The following is a 24084-nucleotide window of genomic DNA, read 5'->3' as shown; positions in this document are numbered from 1 at the left end:
TTTTACCCTTTCCCGCTTCCTTCTCTCAAATCACCCGAAACCCCGCTAAAACCCTTTGCAAAACACAGCCGCCGTCGAAGTCGCCTTCAGGCTATGAAATTCCCGTCGGCTTGACGTCATTTCTTCGTTCTCCTGTGACGAATATGGCTTTCAGGTTCCGGCGACTCAAAGAAATCTTAAGGTCTTTGCCTCAAATCTACTCTGGTAATACTCCGCCGATCCGTGTTCTCTCTTTAATTGGAATTTTATTCGAGTAGCTTCGTTTGCTTGGTTTCATTTGGTCGTCATCATTTTTTTGGTTAAAATCTGATTTCAATTTTTCTTCCTTCGAGCCAGGGTATTACCATCAGCATCATCATAGGTATGCTGTTAGCTCATTGGCATTGTCCGTTTCTCCATCTCATGTTTCTGAAGGAATTGATAGAAGGCTCTTAGATGATGGACGCCACTTTCTGAGGTATATATGATTCATATGTTGAAAGCTGAGCTAGATTTAACTTTTCTCTCCCTGCTTGTACTTTGTGAACTTTATAGCTTTACAAAGCAGAGCTAGTTGCTTAAAATTCGATCTAAGAAGGGTAAAATGAGAAACAGTGATATCGTTTCATTGAATAAAATGAAATTACGGAAGTGCAGAAACGCCATCAAAGCCACATAAACGTTTTCTAGTGGGCACGAGTGTTGTGAGACTATGGCTATTAAAAATAGGGTAGAATTTTCACCAAGAGAGAGCAATTAAGGATAAATGATCAAAGAACTTTATAAATTGATGGCCTTAGTCTTGGGTAAATTGAACCACAACAATTCCTTTTTCTTTGGAAAATGGATGACCCATATGAATATATTCCATCAAGGTCAGAAGATTTCCGGGTATGGCGGTGGGCCATTTAAACGGTTACAGGCAAAACTTCCTAAAGAATCAGCAAAAGGGACTGAACACAGAGATGCATCACTGATTGTCCATTATGCTTGCAAAGGATACGCCAATTGGGAGAAGAAACACTCCAAAGAGGCCTTATCTGTAATACGTCGACATTTATACAACCATAACTATGCTCCCACAAAAAATTTAACCTTATTTGTATACGAACCCTTCCATAAAGAGTTGTAAAAGGTGTCATGTTGTTGTGAGAAGCTTAAGAGAGGGTTGGAGTTGGTGGGTTGTGTGGTTGGAAGTCTTCCTTCTTCCTATCTTGATCTCCCTCTTGGAAACAATCCCAAGTCAATTGTTTTATGTGATCCAGTGGTGGATAAAGTGAGAAGTAAGTTAATCTCGTAGAAAAAAAGTTTTTTTTCCTCAAAAGCAGGTAGACTTACCTTGATTAGATCTTTCTTATAATGGCATTCCTATTTATTTCTTTTCCCTTTTCAGAGTCTCATGCAAGGCTTGTAAGAGCTTGGAGAGATTAATGCGTGATTTCCTGTGAGAAGGGTTCACACTTGGTTAGGTGGGAGATTATTGAGAGACTGATCTCTAAGGGTGTTTTTGAGATTGGGAATCTTAGGTTACATAACAAAGCCTTGCTAGCCAAACGACTATTGTGTTTCTCCTTTGATTCCAATTCCCCTTGGCATAAGATCATTGTTTGTAAACATGACCCCATCCTTTTGAATGGTTGTATAAGGGGATTAAAGGAACTTACTGGAACTTGTGAAAGGATATCTTGAAAGAGCTCCCTTCTTTTGTTCACTTAGTCCATTGTGTGGTTGGGGAGAGGAGGGATATGTACTTCTGGGAAGATCATTGGGTGGGGGAGAGGCCTCTCTGTGCCTTATTTCCTAAACCTTTTCCTCTGTCTTTAAAAAACCACTTTGTTCGCAGATTTCCTTGTTTGGGCCGGGAGCTAATGTTCCTTTTTTATGAGGTTCCACAACTCTCTTTTCACTAAGGAAGTGTCGGATGTGACCTCTCTTCTTTCTTTACTCAAGGGTCACTCTTTTAGGCACGGGAGAAGGGATGTGAGAGTATAGACCCAGTCCTTTGGAGGGGTTTCGTGTAAGACTTTTCTTCATAGTCTGGTTGATCGTTCTCCCTTAGGAGATTAGGTTTTTTTGATTCTTTGGAGGATTACAATTCCTAGGAACACGAGGTTCTTTACTTGACAAGTTTTACATGGTCATGCTAATATAACGGATAGACTTGTAAGGAAGTTACCTTCGCTCGCTGGGCCTTCTGTGGTATTCTTTGTTGGAAGACGGAGGAATATTTGGATCATATCATTTGGAAGTGTTAGTTTGCAAGTACTATGTATATATTTTTTAATGAAAACCACGATTTTCATTGAGAAGGAATGAAGGAATTCAAGCGCATGCAAAAAATACAAGTCCACAAAAAGCAATCCCTTAAAGAAAGGGTTTCCAGGGAGCTATTTTTTCAGATGTTTGGCATTTCGCATGCTCGACTAAGGATACTAGTAGTATGATTGAGGAGTTCCTCCCCAACCTGCATTTTGGGGAGAATGGTTGTTTTTTACGTTTTTTTTTCCCTCCAAACGTTTGGCATTTTGCACGCTCGACAGATGTATTCTAGTAGTATGATTGAGGAGTGCCTCTTCAATCTGCCTTTTGGGGAGAAGGGTTGTTTTTTTTATCTCTTGTTGGGGTCTAGTAGTATGATTGAGGAGTGCCTCTTCAATCTGCCTTTTGGGGAGAAGGGTTGTTTTTTTTATCTCTTGTTGGGGTATGTGCAATTTTATTGTCTTTGCAGGGTGAGCGGAATAGTACGACTTTTAGAGAGAGGGAGAGGGACCCTAGTAAGGTTTGGTCCCTTGTTTGTTTTCATGTTTCTTTGTGGGCTTCGATATCGAAGAGCTTTTGTAACTATTTTATAGACATTATTCTGCATAGCTGGAGTCCCTTCCTTTAGAGGGATATCCCTTTTTGTGGGCTTGGTTTTTTGTATGCCTATGTATTCTTTCATTTTTTTCTTAATGAGAGTTGTTGATTTCATACAAAAAAGCATACTCACAAAAAGCAACTCTCTAAAGAAAAAGTAAGATATGACCTAGAGAATAATTACAAAAAAGGCTTCGGAACCAAAGCCCAAAGCGACTCATGGAACCTCACTAAGGACCAAACCTCACTAGGGTCTTTATCCAAGCCTCTAAACATCCCATTATTTCTCCCCCAAATGTCCCACAACACAACACACACCCCAACAAACTACAACAAACGACCTTTCTCTCTGAAAGGCGGATGGAGGATGAACTCCTCGATCATTACACGAATTTCTCTTTGGCCGGCTATCTAAACGTCAAACTTCTACATGAAGCAGATCCACACAGATCTCACAAACTGACAACCCCAGAGAAGGTGATCCAAGTTTTCCTTCGCCTTCCGATAGAGAATACAACAGAAAGGACCCACAAATAGGGTCGTTTATAAGAACTTGGAAAACCGATTTGATTGACTGAAACTGACCAAATTAGTGGCTAGGGGTGTACAAAGGTTGAGTTGGGGGGAATTTTTGGACCAACCCGAAGGTTTGGGTATTCGAATGACCTGAATAAGGTTTCCAACCCAACCTAACCCTTAAAATTCAGGTTGGGTTGTCGGGTTACTTATTATTTTTTTCTTTTTTATTACATTTTCTATTAACTTAAATACTTAAATTTGTGTACAACATATACTAATAATTAAAATTTCATAAAACTCAAATGTTAAATATCAACTTCATACAAACTTCATAAAAATATGGATAAAGTTCAAGAATATTGTGGTTTTGAAAGTAATGACAAAAATGGGGTAGATAGGAAAGAGTTTTCAAAAATAGTGTTGAAGTTGAAAGTATTAACAAAAATAGGGTAGTTTTGTGGGGGAGGATAATCGTGTATCAGGTACAAGATTATGTTTTAGTCTAGTCAGCGTCGGTGGACTTGGTCAAAGCCAAACTCGTGGACGGGGTCCATGATTTGACCATTTCTATTTTTTTCAATGTTGATTATTTATTTATTTATTTATTTTTTTTAAATTTCTAACTAACATTTTCTTCCTTACTAAATTTAGTTATATATTTTGTTGTATAGTTTGCAGGCATATTAAAAATAAAATTTTGACTTAACTAAGTGGTACTTCTCTCTGAAAAGATAGAGTGAATATTCTACAAATAAAAAATAGAACTTGTGATCAATTAAATTGTTACATTGAATTCCATTTAGTTTGTAGGCACATTTGTTACCTGATTGTGCTTCAGTCTGCAAATATTTGTCGGTATACGAGCAACATATTTGTTGATTGTTCAGAGACAACTAATACACCACTCCATAAAAATTATAAAAAAATACAATTAATTTATTTTATTATATAAAATGATAACGAAATAAATATATAAATGAAATAATACCTAGCGTTGGGTGGACGATGACCTGGGGTTTGTAATTAGACTCGTGGTGCTATAATTTTAAATCTATCATAATCCCATACCTGTAGTAGTATCAATGGCCCCGCTATTTCCAACGCTCGTGCATTAGTAGCCCGACAAAGTTCTCTATAAAGCCATGCAAGACAAACACCCACGAGTATGTACCAACATACTCCAAATCTGACAACAGTGGGAGAAACATAAGATGTACCAGAGTGTTCGACTTGTCAGCGGACAAAAATCCTCTAATAAGTTGCATAATGTATGCTCGTGCATACCTACGTACACTGATGTCGCAATTTTGGAAATTAGGATGCTATGGGAATCTTGAGCCTTTCAAATCATCTGGTAGAACGCCCAAGAGCTCGTCACAAACAGTTTTCCAATCATATTGTAATGAACCTGCCAAAGGTTCTCCGTCCACTCGTAATCCAAACTGAATAGCATATCCTGCAGTGTAACTGTACATTCCCCACAAGGCATGTGAAATGTGTGGGTTTCTGGTCTCCAACGTTCTACTAAAGCAGTAATGAGGTGCCAATCAAGTTGGATAAATCCAATCTGTGAACCCCAAGAAAACCAGTTTGTTGTATGTAAGGAGTAATACGTGGATCAAATGGGATAGTATGTTGTGCTGATGTCTCCCTTTTTCGGCAACCCAAAACTACAGTAGAAGAACTATCCCATATCGATTGTGAACGATGAGTATTTTGTTGATATAGTTGCACATGATTAGAAATTCAAAGTACATTACATATGTAGTCAATTCCATAACAAAATCCATTACATAAAAAATTTCATTACATAACAAAGTCAATTACCTAAGAAATTCAAATTACATAACAAACTCAAAAGTCTATTACATAAAAAATAAAAAACATAAAAAATGGATTACATAACAGAGTCATCAATGGCCCAAAGAGGAAGCACCTACTGTACGTTGTGGAAAAGTATGCTTGTTATGTCCTTCTTCCTTGCAAGTTGTACATCGAACTTTTTGGCTAACCTCTCTCCAATCTATTTCATTATGAATTCGTGTACTTTTTGGGCGACCCTGTTCTCTTAGTAAGTCCGCATTTGGACGAACTTCTGTAAATGATAATCCTGGCCAATAATCTGGATGTTGTAGCTTGAAATGAGACAATTTGTAACATTCATCAATAAGAGGTATGCATGTCAAACGCATATAATTACAAACTGCAATTACATGAGAGCATGAATCTTGAATGACTGCCACTTATTACAAGAAACAAACCTCTTCTTTCAAGCTCACAACTTGTGTGTGTTGGCCTTTATAGGGAGAAATCATACTTATGTCAGTTTGTACTCCAAAAGTTGGGGTTTCCCTGTCAATAGTAGGGTTGGCAACAGGGTCGGGGCGGGGGATTCCCCATCCCCGTCCCCGCGGGGTATTTGCCCCCATCCCCCTCGGGGGAAATAATAATATAAATATTTGTAAAATTAATATATATTTATACGGTATATATATAATTATATATTATATATATTTATTCGTAAAATTAATATATATATATATATATATATATACTCTTTGAATCTCATGTTTATAGAAAAATTTGGTACATGTTACTTTTTGGTAATGCTTTCACTGTTGAACTTGAGTTGGTAAGGTGGTAGTGTTACTTGGTTTGCACTTAGTAGTTTCAATTTCGTAACCTTTGGTTGTTTCTCTGACTTATAACTGACAGTCTTTTTCAGGTTTTCCACAACAACTGGGCTGCAGTACGAGTCTTCTCCTGCAAATGATATTTTTTCCTTCATTAAGTCAACCTTAGATGAGTCTGAAGGTTGTACATTCTCCCTTTTCTTCATTTCTCTTCTTTTCTATCCATATCCTGATCTTCCGTTATAAAGTTTTAAATTCAAGTTCAGACAAGCCATGTATCTTCTTACTTCTTAGATATAATCAATTTTTCTCCCTTCCATTTCAAGAAAGACAATCATTTAATACATTTTATTTGGAGATTTTACATGCTATTTTGTTTGTTCTTTTAGAAATAGTAAGCTGCTGAATTGCAGAAGCACAAATCACCCGATTCAATTCACATTCCATTAGTTGAAACTGGTCGCTTTTATTTTTCAAGCAATAGCGAACTCTGGGGGGGGAGTTGTCTTGAACTTTTGTTGTGTACATCTGCGCTGATAAATTCTCAAGTTAACCCCAAAGCATCCATTTGCTGTTTTGCTATATCTGTCCTATTCTCATTACCTCGTACGAGTATGTAATTTTTGTACTTAATTTGGAAACGTTTGAAATGGCAATGGAATGCCCTCTTTGGAGCTTGTAATAGTAGATCAGACATTTTTTTTTCCTTGTTAGTTTTATGTGCAATGTTTTTTTTTGGTTTTTTGAGCTTGCCAACTTCTTGTTTCAGTTACATTATATGGGATTTGCTATTTAACATATAAAAGATGACTACTATATTTGATATGATCAAAATACAACTGAACTTTTTTCAGTACCTTTTCCCTACCTCTCTCTTGTTTATGTTTTTGTGCAAATGTGCAGGCCCTAACCACTATTGGTTGAATACATCTAATGGAAATAAAGGAATTTGTGAGAAGGATGGAATGTACTTAATTCTTGCCGATCAATTTCTTGAAATGACAAGCGCTGATTCTGTTGTTTTGGTTGAAAATGTAAAGTTCCTTCAGCAAAGGTAATGGAAGAGTCCAGTTTAGGTTCTTACTACTGCTGTACTGCAGTAGATGGATCTGGAGTTTTCCTGAGTATTCTTATTCTCTTCTGAACTTGTTCATGTTCACTTGCTAAGTGTAATGTCTTTCTGTGTAGGTTTCCTCATCTTCATGTGATTGGGTTTCAGTGTTCCAGTACTCTATCTGCTGCTGAAAAAAGTGACATGATCCAATTTATAATGAGGGAATATATTTCCTTTCCCATTTTGTTGTCCAACAAGATTTTTGAGGTGAGGTTAAAGTGTTGCTTTTTCTGCCTTGTGTATGTTCTTAGGATGAGATAAAGAATGGTGATTCTTCTTGCCTCCTGGGTTATGGTTGGGACTTGTATAACATTCCGCCTGAGTTGGGTATCTGTTATGCAACTATGATGTGATTTAAACCTTTTTAAACATGGTAGAACTGCAAAAGGGTGAAACTAGTTCATGTCATTCTTGATTGTATTGGGGCTTACTCTTTTTAGTATTTATTATGCTCATGACCAACCCTTCTAATCTCTAGAGTGGCTTTGCCTACTAAGAGTCCAACATTGGAAGACAGCAACGATTTTAAATTATTAAGTTTTCCACTAGAGGCTTAAACACAAAACTTCTGAGGATTTCTAGACAGCTCCCTTACCATCAAGGTCACCTTGGGGGTTCTAGGCATTCTTAACATATCGTTCTGATTGAATTGAATGGTGTTCATGAATTTTTCATCTTCAAAAAAAGTCGATGGCACTTTAGACGATCATATTATCGTATATTTATTTTAGTCTGTTCTCTCGAAATTATTTATCTGTGAAATTCTGTTATTTCAAATCTTTAGAAAACTTTTTTTTCCCTTTTTTGTTTTGTACATTTATTGCAAGAGTGTCCAGTTTTAGTACTGTTGGCTGATTAGGTTTCTGGATCACTGGTTTGTGCAAATAGGTGGTAGGGGGGCTCTGTTATATTATCTCCAAGGACTTGAGTAACCCTTTGCTCATCTGTGGGAGGGAAATGGATCTTAGCATTCTTCGGAAAGGTATGCATCTTTTTTCTTGCTTTACGTGCTTTTACTGCAACATTGTTTTTAATTACTGTTGAGTCTAGTTCAGATGCATTTTATCCTTGTAGCCATGTTGTCGTTATTTATTTTGAATAAAAGACAATTTGGTGCTGAATATGTCTCTCTTTATATTTCGTAACATCTTTGTCTATGTAAATAGTCGTTTAATTGATGCATATATTATGCATAAACAGTGTTTTAAAAAGCCCTCTCGGGCGTGCGCCTAGGCCCAAGGCGCAGGTCTGGCGCCTCGCCTTGGAAAAGTGAGGCTCACAAAATAAGGCACGCCTTAGGCGTGTGCCTTTTGTGAAGCCCCAAGGATCAAAGCCCTGCGCCTTGGGGCTTTTCAATTATTTTTAAAAAATAGTAATAATTAAAGATTTTCCTTCTTTATTAACTAAAAGGATCAAGTTTACCAAACCTAAATGCAAAATTTCTTGTGTTTTGAGTCCATTTTTTCCATATTTCCACTTCAATTATATTCTCTCTTTTTAATGTAATATTTTTATATATAGTGCGCCTCACAAAAAAAAGTCTGCGCTTTTTTGTGCGCCTTGCGCCTAGGTTCCAGAAGGCCATTGCGCCTGAAGGCGCCTTGGGCATTTAAAAACACTGTGCATGCGTACATACTTCTTAGTGTGTATTATTCTCACATTGTTTGCACATTCAGCTATTGAGGAGTTGCATGAACCAGAAAATGAGAAATCTGGTCTGCCCAGTAAGGGGAGAACCACTTATGTGAAACAAGCGGAAATCATGAAAGAACCAAATTCATGTTCTTTCATGCAGAATTTTCTTCTCCACTTTCCAGGTACTGCTCCAAAAAGAGATGTTTTACTGCTTACTGTTAGTTTACAAGTCTGCACATTATCAAATTGTCTTCATGCATTTCCTTATACCTAAAGATGGGCCATGCTCTAAACACTCCCCCCCCCCCACAACACACACTCTCTTTCTCTCTCTCCCCTTTTTTTTAAAATTATTTTTTTGGGGGAGGGCGGATGTTGTTTCTTACTTTCTTCGCTGTGGAAACTATGTTTCTCTTATCATATACTCCCTAGAGCAAACATCGCTGGTGCCCTAGCTTTTCGCTTAACAAACCAGTTACTACAACCATATTTTCTATCATTCTCTAAATGTCCCCATCAATTTTCCACTGTCACAGGCTGTATATCTGCAGATGAAGAGGGTGACCGACTCTTCCTTTCCGACAGCAATCATAACCGGATTGTTATATTCAATAGCTCCGGAAAGATCCTGGACATGGTATGTCTGATATCTAAATATTGATCCAGTGGTGATGATTAGGTACCAAATATCTCTATTTTTCCAGGTATATTAATAATAACTTGGCGAGTAAAAAGGATATGGTATTCTATTTATTATTCCTCTTATGAAATAATATTATTTATTTATTGCTGTTACTTTTCTTCCCCAGTTATCTTTATTCCTTGGACGACCACCAAAATACTATGTCATAAATAGTGAGAATTATGCGCCACTAGAACTTGATTATTTCTGATATATTAAATGACATAGAACAAGATCTACTCTATAGGTTGTTCTGTGTAATATAATTTTATGCAGTTCTACTTCTAACATAAAGGTGTAATTTTGAGACTGCTAATTTACTTTTGTTTATTTAGATTTCTACACTATTTATTTACCACACCTTATAAATTCAGAACAGATTTCCGTATTATTGCATTACATTGGTTATATGCTTACATTTTTATATGTCAGATTGGTTCTTATCCAGGTTTTGAGGATGGAGAATTTGAATTGGTCAAATTAGCTCGTCCAGCAGCTTCCTTCTATCATTCTACACAGAACTGCTTGTATTTTGTGGACTCTGAGGTATGCTCTAGTTCTTCGCAATATTCATTGAACTTTCAAATCCATGTGAGGCAACTAATGTGTCTATATGTGTTGATACACTTGATAGACGATTAGAAGTCTATCTGCTGGCAGCATGCCTAGATCTAGATTTTGTACCTTTTGACAATATTGCATTGCATTTTGATAGAAAAAAAGGTCGAGCTTTCATCTAGACCAGTGAAACGAATGCAAACAAACACAAAAAGAAGCTCACTACAAAAGAACCATGTACACTGACATTAAGGGGATTGCAACTCCATATCATAGACAAAAGATAGCAAAGTTTTTATATATATATTATATATATATATTTTAATTTTTATTGCGGGTAGAGGAAACCCTCTCCCACAAAGTAATCAAGAAAATCCCTTCAATTGAAAGATTTTGGTATGATTTATGCACCACCGAGGCTGTATACCGAACAAAACCCCAAAAGAATCATAAGAAGCAAACTTATTTTCTAACATCATGCTATTTCGCCAAACCGAGCATAGCTCAATTGGCATATGAGTATGCTAGAAACCATGAGGTCTGTGGTTTGAATCCTCCTACTCTAATTGTACTAAAAAAATATCATGCTATTTCTTTCTTTCCGAATACACCACCGAAGAGAACACATCCCGGTAGGATTTTTCCTTTTCTCAGGAAGACAACCAGCCACCCAAAGATATTAAAGCATAACCCACCCTTTAGAAGTGTTGAAATACGTTAAATTAGCCCTAAGGGCATTTTTGTCTTTTTACTATATTTGCTAAATTAGGGTTTCACATTATTCTATTTATATCTAAGGTTGGGTCTATTGTAAATAAGACAAAAAAAATAATAAGTTCTTTTCTACCGTGGTTTTTCTTCCCTGAATTAGGGTTTTCCACGTAAACTCCTTGTGTCGTCTTCTTTCCCTATTTCAATATGGTATCAGAGCAAGGTGATGAAACCCTAGCCCCGGTAGAAGAAACTCAGTCATCAAACTTGATAGGTGAAGGTACGCTGAATAATGAGGCTGTGATTCAAGCAGCGGTTGACCGCTATCTCCGAACCATCATCCCAGGTGGCTCAGCCGAACAGATCCAGCTGGCGAGCCGAACAGCAGGTGGTGGGATTGCTCCAGCTGGCGCGCCGATTAGCTTCCAGTCTCAGCCGTTCCAACTAAACACCATCGATCGGATCTTTCCAGCCGAACAGCAGGTGGTGGTGGAAGGTCACGCCTTCCAGCCGGCGCACGCGATCGGGTCACAACCGATCGGACCCTCAACTTCGCACACAACCGTCTCAGCCTCGCACGTTCTCCAGCCGGCGCACGCGATCGATCTACAGCCGGTAGGTATCTCGGCGTCGCACAGAATCGGATCTACACCAGACGGTCATGGGCTTGCTCCAGCTGCCGGGTCGGGTCAGATCGGCGCGATTTCTTCCGCTTCGCAGCAGATCGCCGAGCCGTTTGTCCGTTACCCACCATCACAGCCGTCTGGGAGCAGCGCCGGTCACGGGTTGCCGAACTTTGCCGCTGGTGGACTTCCGGCAGTAGCTTCTTCACAGTATCATGGTGGACAGCCTCTTCCTCATGTATATCCAGTCTAGCCCCAGTTTCGAATGGGTGAGTCCATTGAAGAAAATCCCATGGTATTTAGACAGAAAAATTCCAGATTTGAATCTCATGGGGAACTCCAACAACAATTAGCTAGTCTTCAGCAACAGATGGTCGCCCTGGGAGCCCGATTGAATGGCCATGATTCTTCCCCGATGTATTCAGAAAATCCGGTATCAATGTTTCCTACTCCAACTTCTAATCTTTTATCTGGAACAATTGGAAATTCTGCAGGAATGATCACGGGAGAGAAGTTTAATGGGCAAAATTACTTCTCTTGGTCCCAAACCATTAAAATGGTTCTTGAGGGACGCCATAAGTTTGGATATTTAACTGGAGAGATACCACGACCGAATCCTAGGGATCCTCAAGAGCGTGTCTGGAAGGCATTTGGGATGCAGTCCGAAGGTTATATTCGAGGCGTCAGAACGCATCCCGCCTGTATACTCTACGTAAACAGGTTCACGAATGCAAACAAGGGAGCATGGATGTAACGTCATACTTCAGCAAGATGTCATTGTTATGGCAAAAAATGGATCTATGTCGGGAGATCATCTGGACCTGCCCACAAGATGGAATTCAATACTCCAAGATAGAAGAGGTTGATCGTGTGTATGATTTTCTTGCTGGGCTACACCCCAAATTTGATACAGTTCACAGTAGAATACTAGGGCAGAAACCAATTCTGTCTCTCATGGAGGTATGTTCAGAAGTTAGATTGGAAGAAGATAGATCGAGTGCAATGAACGGGCCAAGTGTTACCACTATAGAGTCAGCTGCCTTCGGGGTGAAGTCCGCTGGAGCTGATGGTGACAAGCAGAATAGTAAAACACCCCCAGTTTGTGAGCATTGTAAAAAACAGTGGCACACGAAGGATCAGTGCTGGAAATTGCATGGTCGCCCTCCAAATGGTAAACGTCGCCCTCCGAATGACAAGTCGAAATCTGGGCGTGCTCTAGTGGGTGAATCAGTTGAGGGGGCTGCACAACCTCAGACACAGCCTCCAGTGACTAATCCTGGTGATTCAGGTACCGTAGGAATCGGAACAGTTGCTCAATCAGGTAACCCTCAATCCTTTAGTTTCCTTGCTAAGGGGAATGAGTTATGGATTCTAGATTCAAGAGCAACCGATCACTTGACTGGCTCATCCGACCGGTTTCTCTCATACTATCCAAGTGCTGGAAATGAGAGGATTCGAATTGCGGATGGGTCCTTCGCTCCTGTTGCTGGAAAAGGCAGACTGTCACCATTTCAGGGATTAACTCTGCAAAATGTCTTACATGTGCCCAAAATTTCTTACAACTTATTATCAATAAGCAGAATAACAAAAGATTTGAACTGTAGAGTTGTCTTCTCACCAGATACTGCTTTGTTTCAGGACTTGAGCTCGGGGAGGACGATTGGCACTGTCCGATATGACAGAGGCCTATATTTCTTTTCTACAGATGCTTCCTCCAGAAGCTTGTTTAGGACTAGTCTTTTATCTTCGTTACTATCTGAAACAGATTATTTATTGTGGCATTTTCGTCTTGGACATCCTAGTTTTCAATATATGCGGTATTTGTTTCCTCATTTATTCCATAATGTGAATGTTTCTTCATTATCTTGTGATGTCTGTATACGTGCTAAACAACCTCGCGTGTCATTTGTTTCTCAGCCCTATAAGCCTACCCAGCCTTTCCACCTGGTCCACAGTGATGTTTGGGGTCCCTCGAGCATCGCTACCATGTCTGGTAAACGGTGGTTTGTAACTTTCATTGATGACCATACCCGACTTACATGGGTATATCTCCTTGCTAATAAGTCCGAGGTTTTATCTACCTTCAAACAGTTCTATACCACTGTATTAACACAGTCTAACACAAAGATTGCCATTCTCCGAAGTGACAATGGTCGTGAGTTTGTCAACCACACCTTCCAGGAATTCCTAGTGTCAAAAGGGATCATCCATCAAAACTCGTGTGCATATACTCCACAACAAAATGGGGTAGCTGAACGAAAAAATCGCCATCTCATTGAAGTTGCTCGTTCCTTGATAATTCCAGCGTCTCTTCCTTCGTACCTGTGGGGAGATGCGATTCTTACCGCAACTCATCTAATTAATAGAATGCCTTCACGAGTTCTAAAGTTTCAAACCCCTCTTGAGTGCTTCAAAGAGTCCTATCAGTCTACCCGTCTTATTCCTGAGGTTCCTCTTCGTGTGTTTGGGTGTACAGCCTTTGTTCATACTCATGGTCCACACCGGACTAAGTTTGCTCCACGAGCTAAAACATGTGTGTTTGTCGGGTATCCCCTTCATCAGAGAGGCTATAAATGCTTTCATCCATCTTCCAGAAAATATTTTGTCACTATGGATGTCACGTTTCTTGAAGACAAACCGTTCTTTCCCGTTAGTCATCTTCAGGGGGAGACCACGAATGAAGAGACTAACAATTCCACGTACTCCATACCCATTAGCCTCAACCTTGAGCCTAGTCCGAATATTCCTGAACCTGAGCTTAGTCCCAATATTCCTGGACCTAGTCTACCTAGTCTTGAACCTAATTCTGCTCCTGTTGTTCCCGTGTCGGTTCTTTCTACTAAACAAGTGCCCTGGATAACATATTATAGGAGGAATCTCAGAAAGGAAATTCAGGAAACCTCTGGTGTTCCATCGGAAAGTGTCCAAGCGTCAGAACCAGCACAAGTTCAAGATCCCGTTGTTTCAAAGGAGAGTCTTGAAGAAAAGTCTGGGAACATAGAAAATGACGAAATGAGCTCAGAGAAGGTTGAAATTTCATGAAGGGATGAGATGCTGAAAGATCCTCAAGAGGATGCAGAATTGTCTCAAAAGTCCGATACTGAAGAGGGACAGACGAAAACTGACAACTATGATACCACTCTGGATATGCCAATTGCTTTGAGAAAGGGAACCAGGTCATGTACAAAATACCCTTTGCATAGCTTTCTGACCTATAGTAACTTATCTCCTGTTTTTAAGGCTTTTACTACTCAGCTAGATGCTCTAACAATACCTACCAGTGTACATGCGGCCATGGAAGTTTCGAGTGGAAAGCCAGTAATGGAGGAAATGAGAGCTCTTGAGGCAAATAAGACTTGGGAGTTAGTAGCTCTCCCTAGAGGTCACAAAACAGTTGGTTGCAAATGGGTGTTCACAGTGAAGTATAAGTCTGACGGAACACTTGAGAGGTATAAAGCCAGGTTAGTTGCTAAAGGATTCACTCAGACGTATGGGATTGATTATTCAGAAACTTTTTCCCCAGTGGCTAAGTTAAACACGATTCGTGTTCTTCTGTCTGTCGCCGTGAATAAAGATTGGCCCCTACATCAACTAGATGTAAAGAACGCATTCCTAAATGGTGAGTTGGAAGAGGAAGTTTATATGAGTCCACCTCCAGGTTTTGAAGCTAAGTTTGGGAATCATGTTTGCAAACTCAGGAAGTCTTTATATGGGTTGAAGCAGTCTCCTAGGGCGTGGTTTGACAGGTTCACCGTGTTTGTTAAGTCCCAAGGGTTTGTTCAGGGGCATTCTGATCATACCTTGTTTACCAAAAAATCACCCTTAGGAAAGATTGCTGTGTTGGTAGTGTATGTTGATGACATCATCCTATCAGGGGATGATACTGCAGAAATTGCTAAGCTAAAACAAAGGATGGCAAGTGAATTTGAAATTAAGGATCTTGGTAGTTTAAGGTATTTTCTAGGGATGGAAGTGGCAAGATCAAAAGCAGGAATATCTGTTTCTCAGCGGAAGTACACTATGGACTTGTTAAAACAAACAGGAATGACCGGATGCAAACCTATTGACACTTCTATTGAGGTCAATAGCAAACTGAAAAGTGTTTCGAAAGGAGTTCCTGTGAATAAGGAGAGGTATCAACGCCTAGTAGGAAAACTGATTTACTTGTCTCATACTAGACCCGACATCTCCTATGCTGTGAGTGTAGTAAGTCAGTTCATGCAGAGTCCATATGAGGAGCACATGGAAGCTGTGACTCGAATTTTGAGATATTTAAAGTCCACCCCTGGGAAGGGCTTGGTATTCAGGAAACATGACACACGAAGCATCGAGGCATATACTGACTCAGATTGGGCCGGATCTGTGACTGATAGAAGGTCAACCTCAGGGTACTGTACCTTTGTATGGGGAAATTTGATAACTTGGAGGAGTAAAAAACAGGGTGTAGTGGCCAGAAGTAGTGCTGAGGCAGAGTATAGAGCTATGAATCTGGGAGTGTGTGAAGAAATCTGGTTGCAGAAAGTTTTATCTGATCTTCACGAGAGTAGTCCTGGGCCTATGAAGCTGTATTGTGATAATAAGGCTGCCATCAGTATTGCGAATAATCCCGTACAACATGATAGAACCAAACATGTTGAAATTGATAGGCACTTTATTAAAGAAAAGTTAGACCGCGGAGCTATTTGTATTCCCTATGTACCTTCAGTCCAACAGATTGCCAATGTTTTTACGAAAGGGTTATCGAGACAGACGTTTGAAGCTTGTATTAGCAAGTTGGGTCTTGTTGATATCTATGCCCCAACTTGAGGGGGAGTGTTGAAATACGTTAAATTAGCCCTAAGGGCATTTTTGTCTTTTTACTATATTTGCTAAATTAGGGTTTCACATTATTCTATTTATATCTAAGGTTGGGTCTATTGTAAATAAGACAAAAAAAAAAATAATAAGTTCTTTTCTACCGTGGTTTTTCTTCCCTGAATTAGGGTTTTCCACGTAAACTCCTTGTGTCGTCTTCTTTCCCTATTTCAATAAGAAGCAAACTCAAAGTGCAAGAACACATGATCCACCAATTCCACATCTCTATAGCAAAGACAACAAATGGTAGGAGAGAGGACCCAATTTTGGAACTTCCTTTAAAGCTTCTCATAAGTATTTAGCTCCTATAGAGACCACGGGAAGACCTTTACTGTTTTGAGAATTTTGAGCCTAACCATGGGGAAAGTAATTTCCTTAGCCTGCTTAGATAGGTTAACAAATGGACTTCACCGAGAACATTCACAAGGGGTCAATCTTCCAACGAAAATTGTGACGGTTACCATTCACTGCCAACAAGTCAATTGCAAAAGAGCAAAGGAACTTTCCATCTCTCTATGAAAGAGTCTTCTTTTCCATCTCTCTATGAAAGAGTCTTCTTTTAAAACCCAATTCCCAAGTTTCTCCTGTCAGCCTTTAAAAGAAGAGGAGATTTCAGAATTCCATCAGCTGTTATGTAGTTTGGAAGGCAAGAGATTACCCCAATCCCTTGATTCTAGGATTTGGTCTTTGGAATCATGAGGCAAGTTCTCCGTTAAATCTCTCTCCAAACATTCAATTGCCTCATCTTCTCTAGATAAGGTCATCTTTCAAGCTTTATGGAAGTTTAAGAGTCCCAAAAGAGTTAGCATTCTGGTATTGATCATGATTTTTGGCACTCTCAATTGTGCAGCCACGTTACAACATAAACTGCAAGGTCATTATTTATCTCCTTCCATTTGCCCTCTTTCCTTAGCATTTAGTGAGGACCTACAACACTTATTTTTTGAGTGTCCATTTTCTAATAAGTCTGGTGGAAGCTATTCTCATACTTTAATTTGTCTTGGGTTTTTGGGAATTCTTTCCGAGATAATGTATCTTAGTTGATGAGTGACCCCTCACTTTCACACAAAACCCAAGTTTTATGGTTGAATGCAGTTAAAGCCATACTATCAGAACTTTGGTTTGAGTGGAATCAAAGAGTCTTCTATGACAAACCCATTGATTGGTCAGACTGTTCTGCCTCAGCACGGCTGCTAGCATCTTCATAGAGTTCACAATCTAAGTTCTTTGTTGATTACTCCATACAAGACATATGTCTCAATTGGAATGTCTTTATTTCTACAGTTTAATTATGTTGATTATGTTTGTATGTCTCAAGTCTTTTTGATGTATCGTTTGGTAATGGGAAATGATGAGAATGCTAAGATTGTATCAGTGTAGTTGAGATAACCCAGTGTATCTATTGACCCATAGTTCTATTTGAATTGTATGATTCTTATGTCTCTTTGTACTCCGAACAATAGTCTCTTTTCATTATATCAATGAAAAGTTTTTTTCTGTTTAGTAAAACAATCCAATTCCCAAGTTTGGAGTCATTCCAACAATCAATAATCACTGCCTTTTAGTTGAGATGGTGTACGTTGGTACTTCTGCGCAAGAGGTTGAGGGGCACAACAACAATCTTCCCAAGATGGCAAAATCTAATTTTCCTCCCATCTCCTACGACAAACTCAATCAACTTAAAGAACTGAACATTATGCTTCGTAATTCCAGCCCATAATCTGGACTTGCATTTATCTCTTGGCACTTTGGAGGTCCAGTCTTGGTTATCAGTGCCATAAATAGCACTTATGACGCGTCTCCAAAGGACATTCTCATGGAAAAGTCCCCACAAACACTGCATCAATAGAGCAACATTTTTCTTTATGAAGAGTCTATCGAAGATCCATAGATTGTTGGAAGAGAGGTGTAGATCTAATTAACAAGATGGGTAGCTGAGTTGCAAATGCCCCCATCCCACATATAGGGAGAAGAATCTTCTCCAAATGATGAATAATTCATACTGGAACTCGCAAAAGAGAGAAGTAACAAGGGAGGTTCTTGAGAATCAACTGAGCAAGAGTTAGATGACCTCCTTTTGAAAGAGAGAAACTATTGAAATAGAAGAAAAGAAGATGACACAAGGAGTTTACGTGGAAAACCCTAATTCAGGGAAGAAAAACCACGGTAGAAAAAGGACTTATTATTTAATGTCATGTCTACAATGGACCTAACCTCAGATATAAATAGAATGAGGTGAAACCCTAATTTAGCAAATATAGCAAAAATTACAAAAATGCCCTTAGGGCTAATTCAACGTATTTCAACAGAAACCATGCCACTTATCCATCTTCATTTTAAATTTCTCCTTGAGAGATTCCCAAGCCACCACTGCACCAAGCTTTCCCCAAATGGGAAACCCCAAATAATTGAATGGGAAATTGTCCATTTTACAACCGAGTAAGGAAGCCTGATAATCAACTCTTCATAGTTAAGGTTTATCCCGATGAATGTTGTTTTGGAAACATATAAGAACAGACCTGAACCAAGCGAAAATAAGTTGACTGGGGGCCACCAAGCCATCACATTCCCATCATCCTAAGAGCTAAAAAAAGGTAAAGTATCATCCACATAATGGAGGTGTGTAATCTCAATAGCTGGATGATCGTAAGAGAATCCTTTGATGATATTTCTCTCACTGCAATAGTGCACCAGGTTACTGAAAGCATCCCTAGAAAAGCATCCCCAAGAATCGCGAAAAAAAAATGGGGATGGGGTCTTCTTGACAAAGCCCCCTTTTAGCAACTATTTCCCCCCTCGGTCTCCCATTTATAATAATGGAAAAGTTAGTATGTTCAATCAAACTTAATGAGAGTGTTTGCTTCCCCACATGAGCAACAAGCTTCTTTTAAAATTCTTTAGTTCTTCTCAAGCCAAAGATTCTATAAGATACTAAGATTGCAATAAGAGCTGCACACCAAACGGCCCCTCTCTCATCTTGAACCGATTATTGAAACACACATCAATCATCAAATTGCAAACCCTGTGTTACAAGCTGAGCACGTGCTGAAATTGTATGACCTACTAAAACGTAATCCAAATCCTTAGATCTCCCTTGCAAAGAATGCACCGTTACAACTCCAATCACCCAGAAGAATGCCTTGAAATGTAGCTAATCATGTTAATTCTCCTAGGGAAAAGAAGAGAAAGGGCACTTACTCCAATCCAACAATCCTCCCAAAAGTGAGCAACCCAACCAACCCCTAGTAAATTTCAAGAAGTTTGACAACACCCACTCACCAAGTTGAGGAACATGCCTACTTGTTGTAACCTTATGCTACAAAGCATCTAACTCCAGATGGAATCACCATAACCAATTTGCTAGAAGGGTAATGTTAAAAGTTTCAATTTTCTTGTACGTAGACCACATAACTCTGTTAGTCTCAAGATAACCTCCCACCCAACTTAATGAGCCCTCCCACCCTCATCAACTCCAACCCACATAAAGTCCCTCACGATCTTCTTGAGCCTATTGCTAACCGTTTGGAGGAATCTTAAAATAAAGAAAGTGGGAATCCCAGTCCACACGTATTTGAACTTTTTTCCACAATTGAGTTCCAGAAAGATAAAAGGATGAGGTTGTACTATAGGGAAAGTTCTAGGTAATAGGAAAAGCCCCGTAACTCTCCATTATGTAAGCTGTAGATTCTGTACTTCAGTCATGCAAGTAAATGTTTGAGATGATAAGAAATAGACATCCATGAAAAATGAGGCAACATGATGCAGACCTTTCTGTCATTAAACATCGCCGTCAAATTAAATGCATTTTTTTCCCCTTTGAGGATTCAAATTAATTGTTGTCCGGGTAGTTGGATTTTTTTCCCATTTAAATGTTTCCTTTGAACAAGCGGCCTCAAATAATGTTTCCATCCATTTGTAGACATTTTAGTTGTTCATTCTTAATAATGCCACCACTTACCTGTCTCTCTGTTAACTTCAATGACATTAGTCAGTTTATCTCGCGGCAGTTCTAATGATCTCTTAAATTTTTGCTGTTACTCAATTTTGACTGTCCAGAACCATGCCATTAGGAAAGCTGATTTGGGTAAGCGTGTTGTGGAAACTCTCTATCCAGAAAACTATTCAAATAAGAATAGTACTCAGTTATGGAGCTGGATTATGGACAAATTTGGTATAGGAAGCATTCCTGACAGAGAAGTGGAAGATTTCAATCCGCAGTCTCTGATGTTTCCTTGGCACATGATAAGATATATGGATGATAGATTATTGATTTTAAGTCGCAGGTAGAATGAAAGTGTGTGCAGTACATTATCTTATTTTCTCAACAAGTTAATAATTTGTTATATGTTTCTGCAGTTTTTCTCCTTACTGCGCATGGTACTCGATACCATATGTTTCTTATCTGAAGTAGTGTATTTACAGCATGGCATCACAATCAATATGGGTGCTGGTTCTTATAATCAACTTTTGTTTTCTTCATGAATTTGTAGTCTTGGGACACTATGGACCATGGATTTGGCTTCGGGAAAAATTATCGAAATTGTTAGAGGTACATAATTTGTAGGTTTCGTTGCTAAAACCGATGTCGATGGGAAATTTTAATTAGATGATCTGTATTATGAATAGGGCTTTCAAGAATTATGGAGAACTATGGGCAGTTGATCATGGATAGATTGTCTGTTCTGAAACAGATACCTGATGGTATGTTGCAGCTGCAAACTGATGCAAATATTACCACAGGGGGGTTACCATACTTGGATCTTTTATCTTCTCTAACACCCTTTCAAAATTGCATAATCATTTGCGACTCAGGTACACCAATGTTTCCATTGATGAGTTGTTGTTTTGCTGCTCAACCCATCATCTTTTGCTAGTATATTTAGCCCTTACTTCACTCTTGAAGTTGGACAGGTGGTTTTGAAATATAATAGAAAATCTGGTGAGAGCTCAAGCTTCCAATTTTCAAATTTTGGGGTCCTTGGATTACCGTATTGGTTAGCTCCACCTCCAGAGAAGGTTATAGCCAAGTAAGTGTATTTACTTGATTTGGATGTTTGTAGAGATTGATAGCTATGGACCTAGTCACTTGATGAGGTTAATTTATATTCTTCAAACTCATTTCATTTTCATCATCTTGATGTTGTAGGCTTGGTCCTTTCTACATTATTTTTCGTTTTCAACCTCATTAATATTTTGTTTATCCATCTTGTTTTTACTGCAGTGCCGATAATTTCCAAGGAGCAGAGATTGATCATCTTCAATTTTTCAGACTGCTGCCTGGTACTTTCTTTTTGGAGATGAAAGTGTTAGATTTGCAATTTCTCTAGTACAGTTTCCACTTGGACCTGGTTTAGGCCCAGGAGATTTTGTGTTACAACATCATTTTTCATTGTAGATCTAGTCTTGCTTACCCTCAATATAGCATGCTGAAATAGTGAGTCTTTTATATTTTAGCATCCTAATTATACGAATTCACCATGCATACAGGTAAGGTTGGTATACAAATCAATGTTGATCTTCCTACAGATATTGAACTAGTGGAATCATTACATGAAGACAGCATATGGCGACAGGCAAGAGGTACCGCAACTGAAATCTCAATTGTCGAGGAAGTAGCTGAGCCCTCAGAAAAGGTGAACCTACACATCTTTAGTTCAAGTGACATTTTCTTGTTTCTAGAATAACCTGCTAGCGTTTGTGTTATAGGTTGGTTCTGCTCAACAGTGGTATGATGAATTGGATAGTCTAGCCTTTTCACCGCAAGAATCAGAAATGGTGGAAGATAATGTTAGAGCTCATAATTATATTGGAGACAATAAAGTTCACATTGAGTGTGCTGTCAATACGAGTCCTGGAACTAGCGAGGTACAAATTTATGTTAAGAAACATAGTTGTATATTGAACTTTTGGTTAAATTACTTTGTTGGTTCCTGTACTTTAGAATCCATTCAAATTTAGTTCCTATACTTTTAGTCGTCCAAATTTAGTTCCTATACTTTCAATCGTCCAAATTTAGGCTTTGTACTTCAAACCAAAATAGATCAGATATTGCTCCTGTATGGTTTGAGTCTTGAGTGGGAAAATATTTCATCAATGTATCTTTCCGAATTGGATATGCTTATGCATCTATGAAGAAAAGAATTGTTCCGAAACAAGTCCAAAAGGAAATTTTCTCATTTCTGATGGTAGAAACATTACTTTGCTGCCTATTGGACCATCAGAACACAAGTTTAGTTTGACATTCTTATAAAAATGTATAAATTAGAAGTTGAAGAGGTATACTCTAAACGTGTCTAGCTCATAAGCTAGAAATGGACACACATTCAAGAACCAAGCTGCAAGCTCTTCTCATGGTAAAAAGAATGTCAATTGGAGAGTGCTGTTACACTGTTCTATAAAAATGTTTATCCCAAGTTTTCTTTTACTATTTTAGGAAAAATAATAATAACATGGAAGTTGTAACGTTGGCATAATTTTGAAACAGGTCATAGTTTATGCAGCCCTATATTTAAGGCTTAGAAGAAACCAAGATTCTGAAGGCAATGAGGACAAACATCATGCATTGAGGATAGCAGATTTTTTGTACCCAGGAAATAAAGGGAAGATGATAAAAGAGGGTTGCATCGAGTTCCTTATAAATTGTAAAAGAGATTTGAGAGAGCTCATTTTTGTGAAACCTTTGCATGTCAGGATAAAGTTGGATTCTCTGGGTCACCCTAAAGCTGAAAATTCCAAAGGTATTATACTCACAGACTCCTCAGTTGAAGTTAATGTATCACTTGCCTCCTAAGATTCATTAATTTATGTTCCTTGTACCAAATGATTGTATCATTTTATATGGTACCTATTCTGTTTGATTATTTTTTAAAAAATAAAAAATTCTATGATCATTCTATTGTTATAATGTGAAACAATAAAGGCATTACACCTTTATATTTTTATTTATGTTATTGTTATTACTAGTTTAATTGGTTATTAGGGACCAATTATAGTTAGTTAAAAAAGATGAAAAGGTTAAATTATTAATTTTTAGGGCAGTTGCAAATATAACAATTAGGTTCAAAGTATTAACAGATATAACCAAAGATGAAAATATCATTATGGATGTAAATATCGGTAATTCAGATTTGTGGATATATCGATGGATATTTCGAAAAGAATCACGGATATCACAAAAAATTATAAAAATATTGTCAATTTTTTATTGAAATTTTGGAACAAACTTATTTAAGTAATAAGTTGTGACTTTTAAGTGTACAAATCAATAATTATAAGTTAAATAAAAATATGATTGATAATGAAATAATAGATAAAAGTGAAAAAAAAATGATTACTTATGGAATTTTAGGTGAAGAGTTTACAATCAAGTTAATTAGTAGTTTTGTTTATAATCCAGCATGATTTATTTAGTTCAAGAGTAAAATTGATTTATTTTACAACTATTGTGTATCTTTAATATATTATTATAAGTAGTAAAATCAAATCTCAAACTTAAAAAGTGAAAAAAAAAATAAAGGGAAAGAATAGACAAAATATAAATTGTAAAATATAGAAGAATAGAAAGAGTACATTATGAGAATTAAAAAAAAAAAAAAGGTAAATGGACAGACGATAGTTGTGATTCTGTGAATGATAGACAGAAAAAACAAACTATAAATTACAAATATAATAATAATAATAATAATAATAATAATAATAATAATAATAATAATAATAATAGAAGAAAGTTTGAACATGTAAAACAAAATATATTGAGAAATTAAAAAGGAAACAGAAAAGACGGTCATGAGAAAATCCTTAAAAAATTAGAAAAATTAGAAAAATAGGCCACAAGTGGGTATCAAATACGCTCCCTAGTGTATCGCGATTTTTTCATCCTTTGATATAATTTAAATATATCAAAATTTAAATCTAATTTTT

General features: G+C 38.0%; 1 protein-coding gene across 2 annotated transcripts; it reads left to right on the top strand.

Moving 5' to 3' along the window:
• EMB1974 (NHL domain-containing protein) lies at positions 1–23107 on the top strand. 2 transcript variants are annotated; one of them, XM_039033062.2, is made up of 17 exons: positions 1–204; positions 337–457; positions 6080–6168; positions 6891–7041; positions 7176–7308; positions 7990–8083; positions 8778–8918; positions 9273–9373; positions 9851–9964; positions 20221–20447; positions 20655–20713; positions 20791–20976; positions 21068–21191; positions 21386–21444; positions 21652–21797; positions 21871–22029; positions 22649–23107. In XM_039033062.2, the coding sequence occupies exons 1-17, from the start codon at positions 144–146 to the stop codon at positions 22952–22954; spliced, it is 2271 nt and encodes a 756-aa protein (XP_038888990.1). In that variant the 5' UTR covers positions 1–143; the 3' UTR covers positions 22955–23107. The 2 variants fall into 2 exon arrangements, with proteins under 2 accessions (XP_038888990.1, XP_038888991.1); XM_039033063.2 differs by having other exon boundaries at positions 58–204; positions 6070–6168.
• The last annotated feature ends 977 nt before the right edge of the window (positions 23108–24084 follow it).

The sequence above is a fragment of the Benincasa hispida genome, chromosome 5 (assembly GCF_027475165.1).
Source record: "Benincasa hispida cultivar pf3 chromosome 5, pf3_genome.v1.1, whole genome shotgun sequence".
NCBI lineage: Eukaryota > Viridiplantae > Streptophyta > Magnoliopsida > Cucurbitales > Cucurbitaceae > Benincasa > Benincasa hispida.
This window is presented reverse-complemented; position numbering and strand designations above follow the sequence as displayed.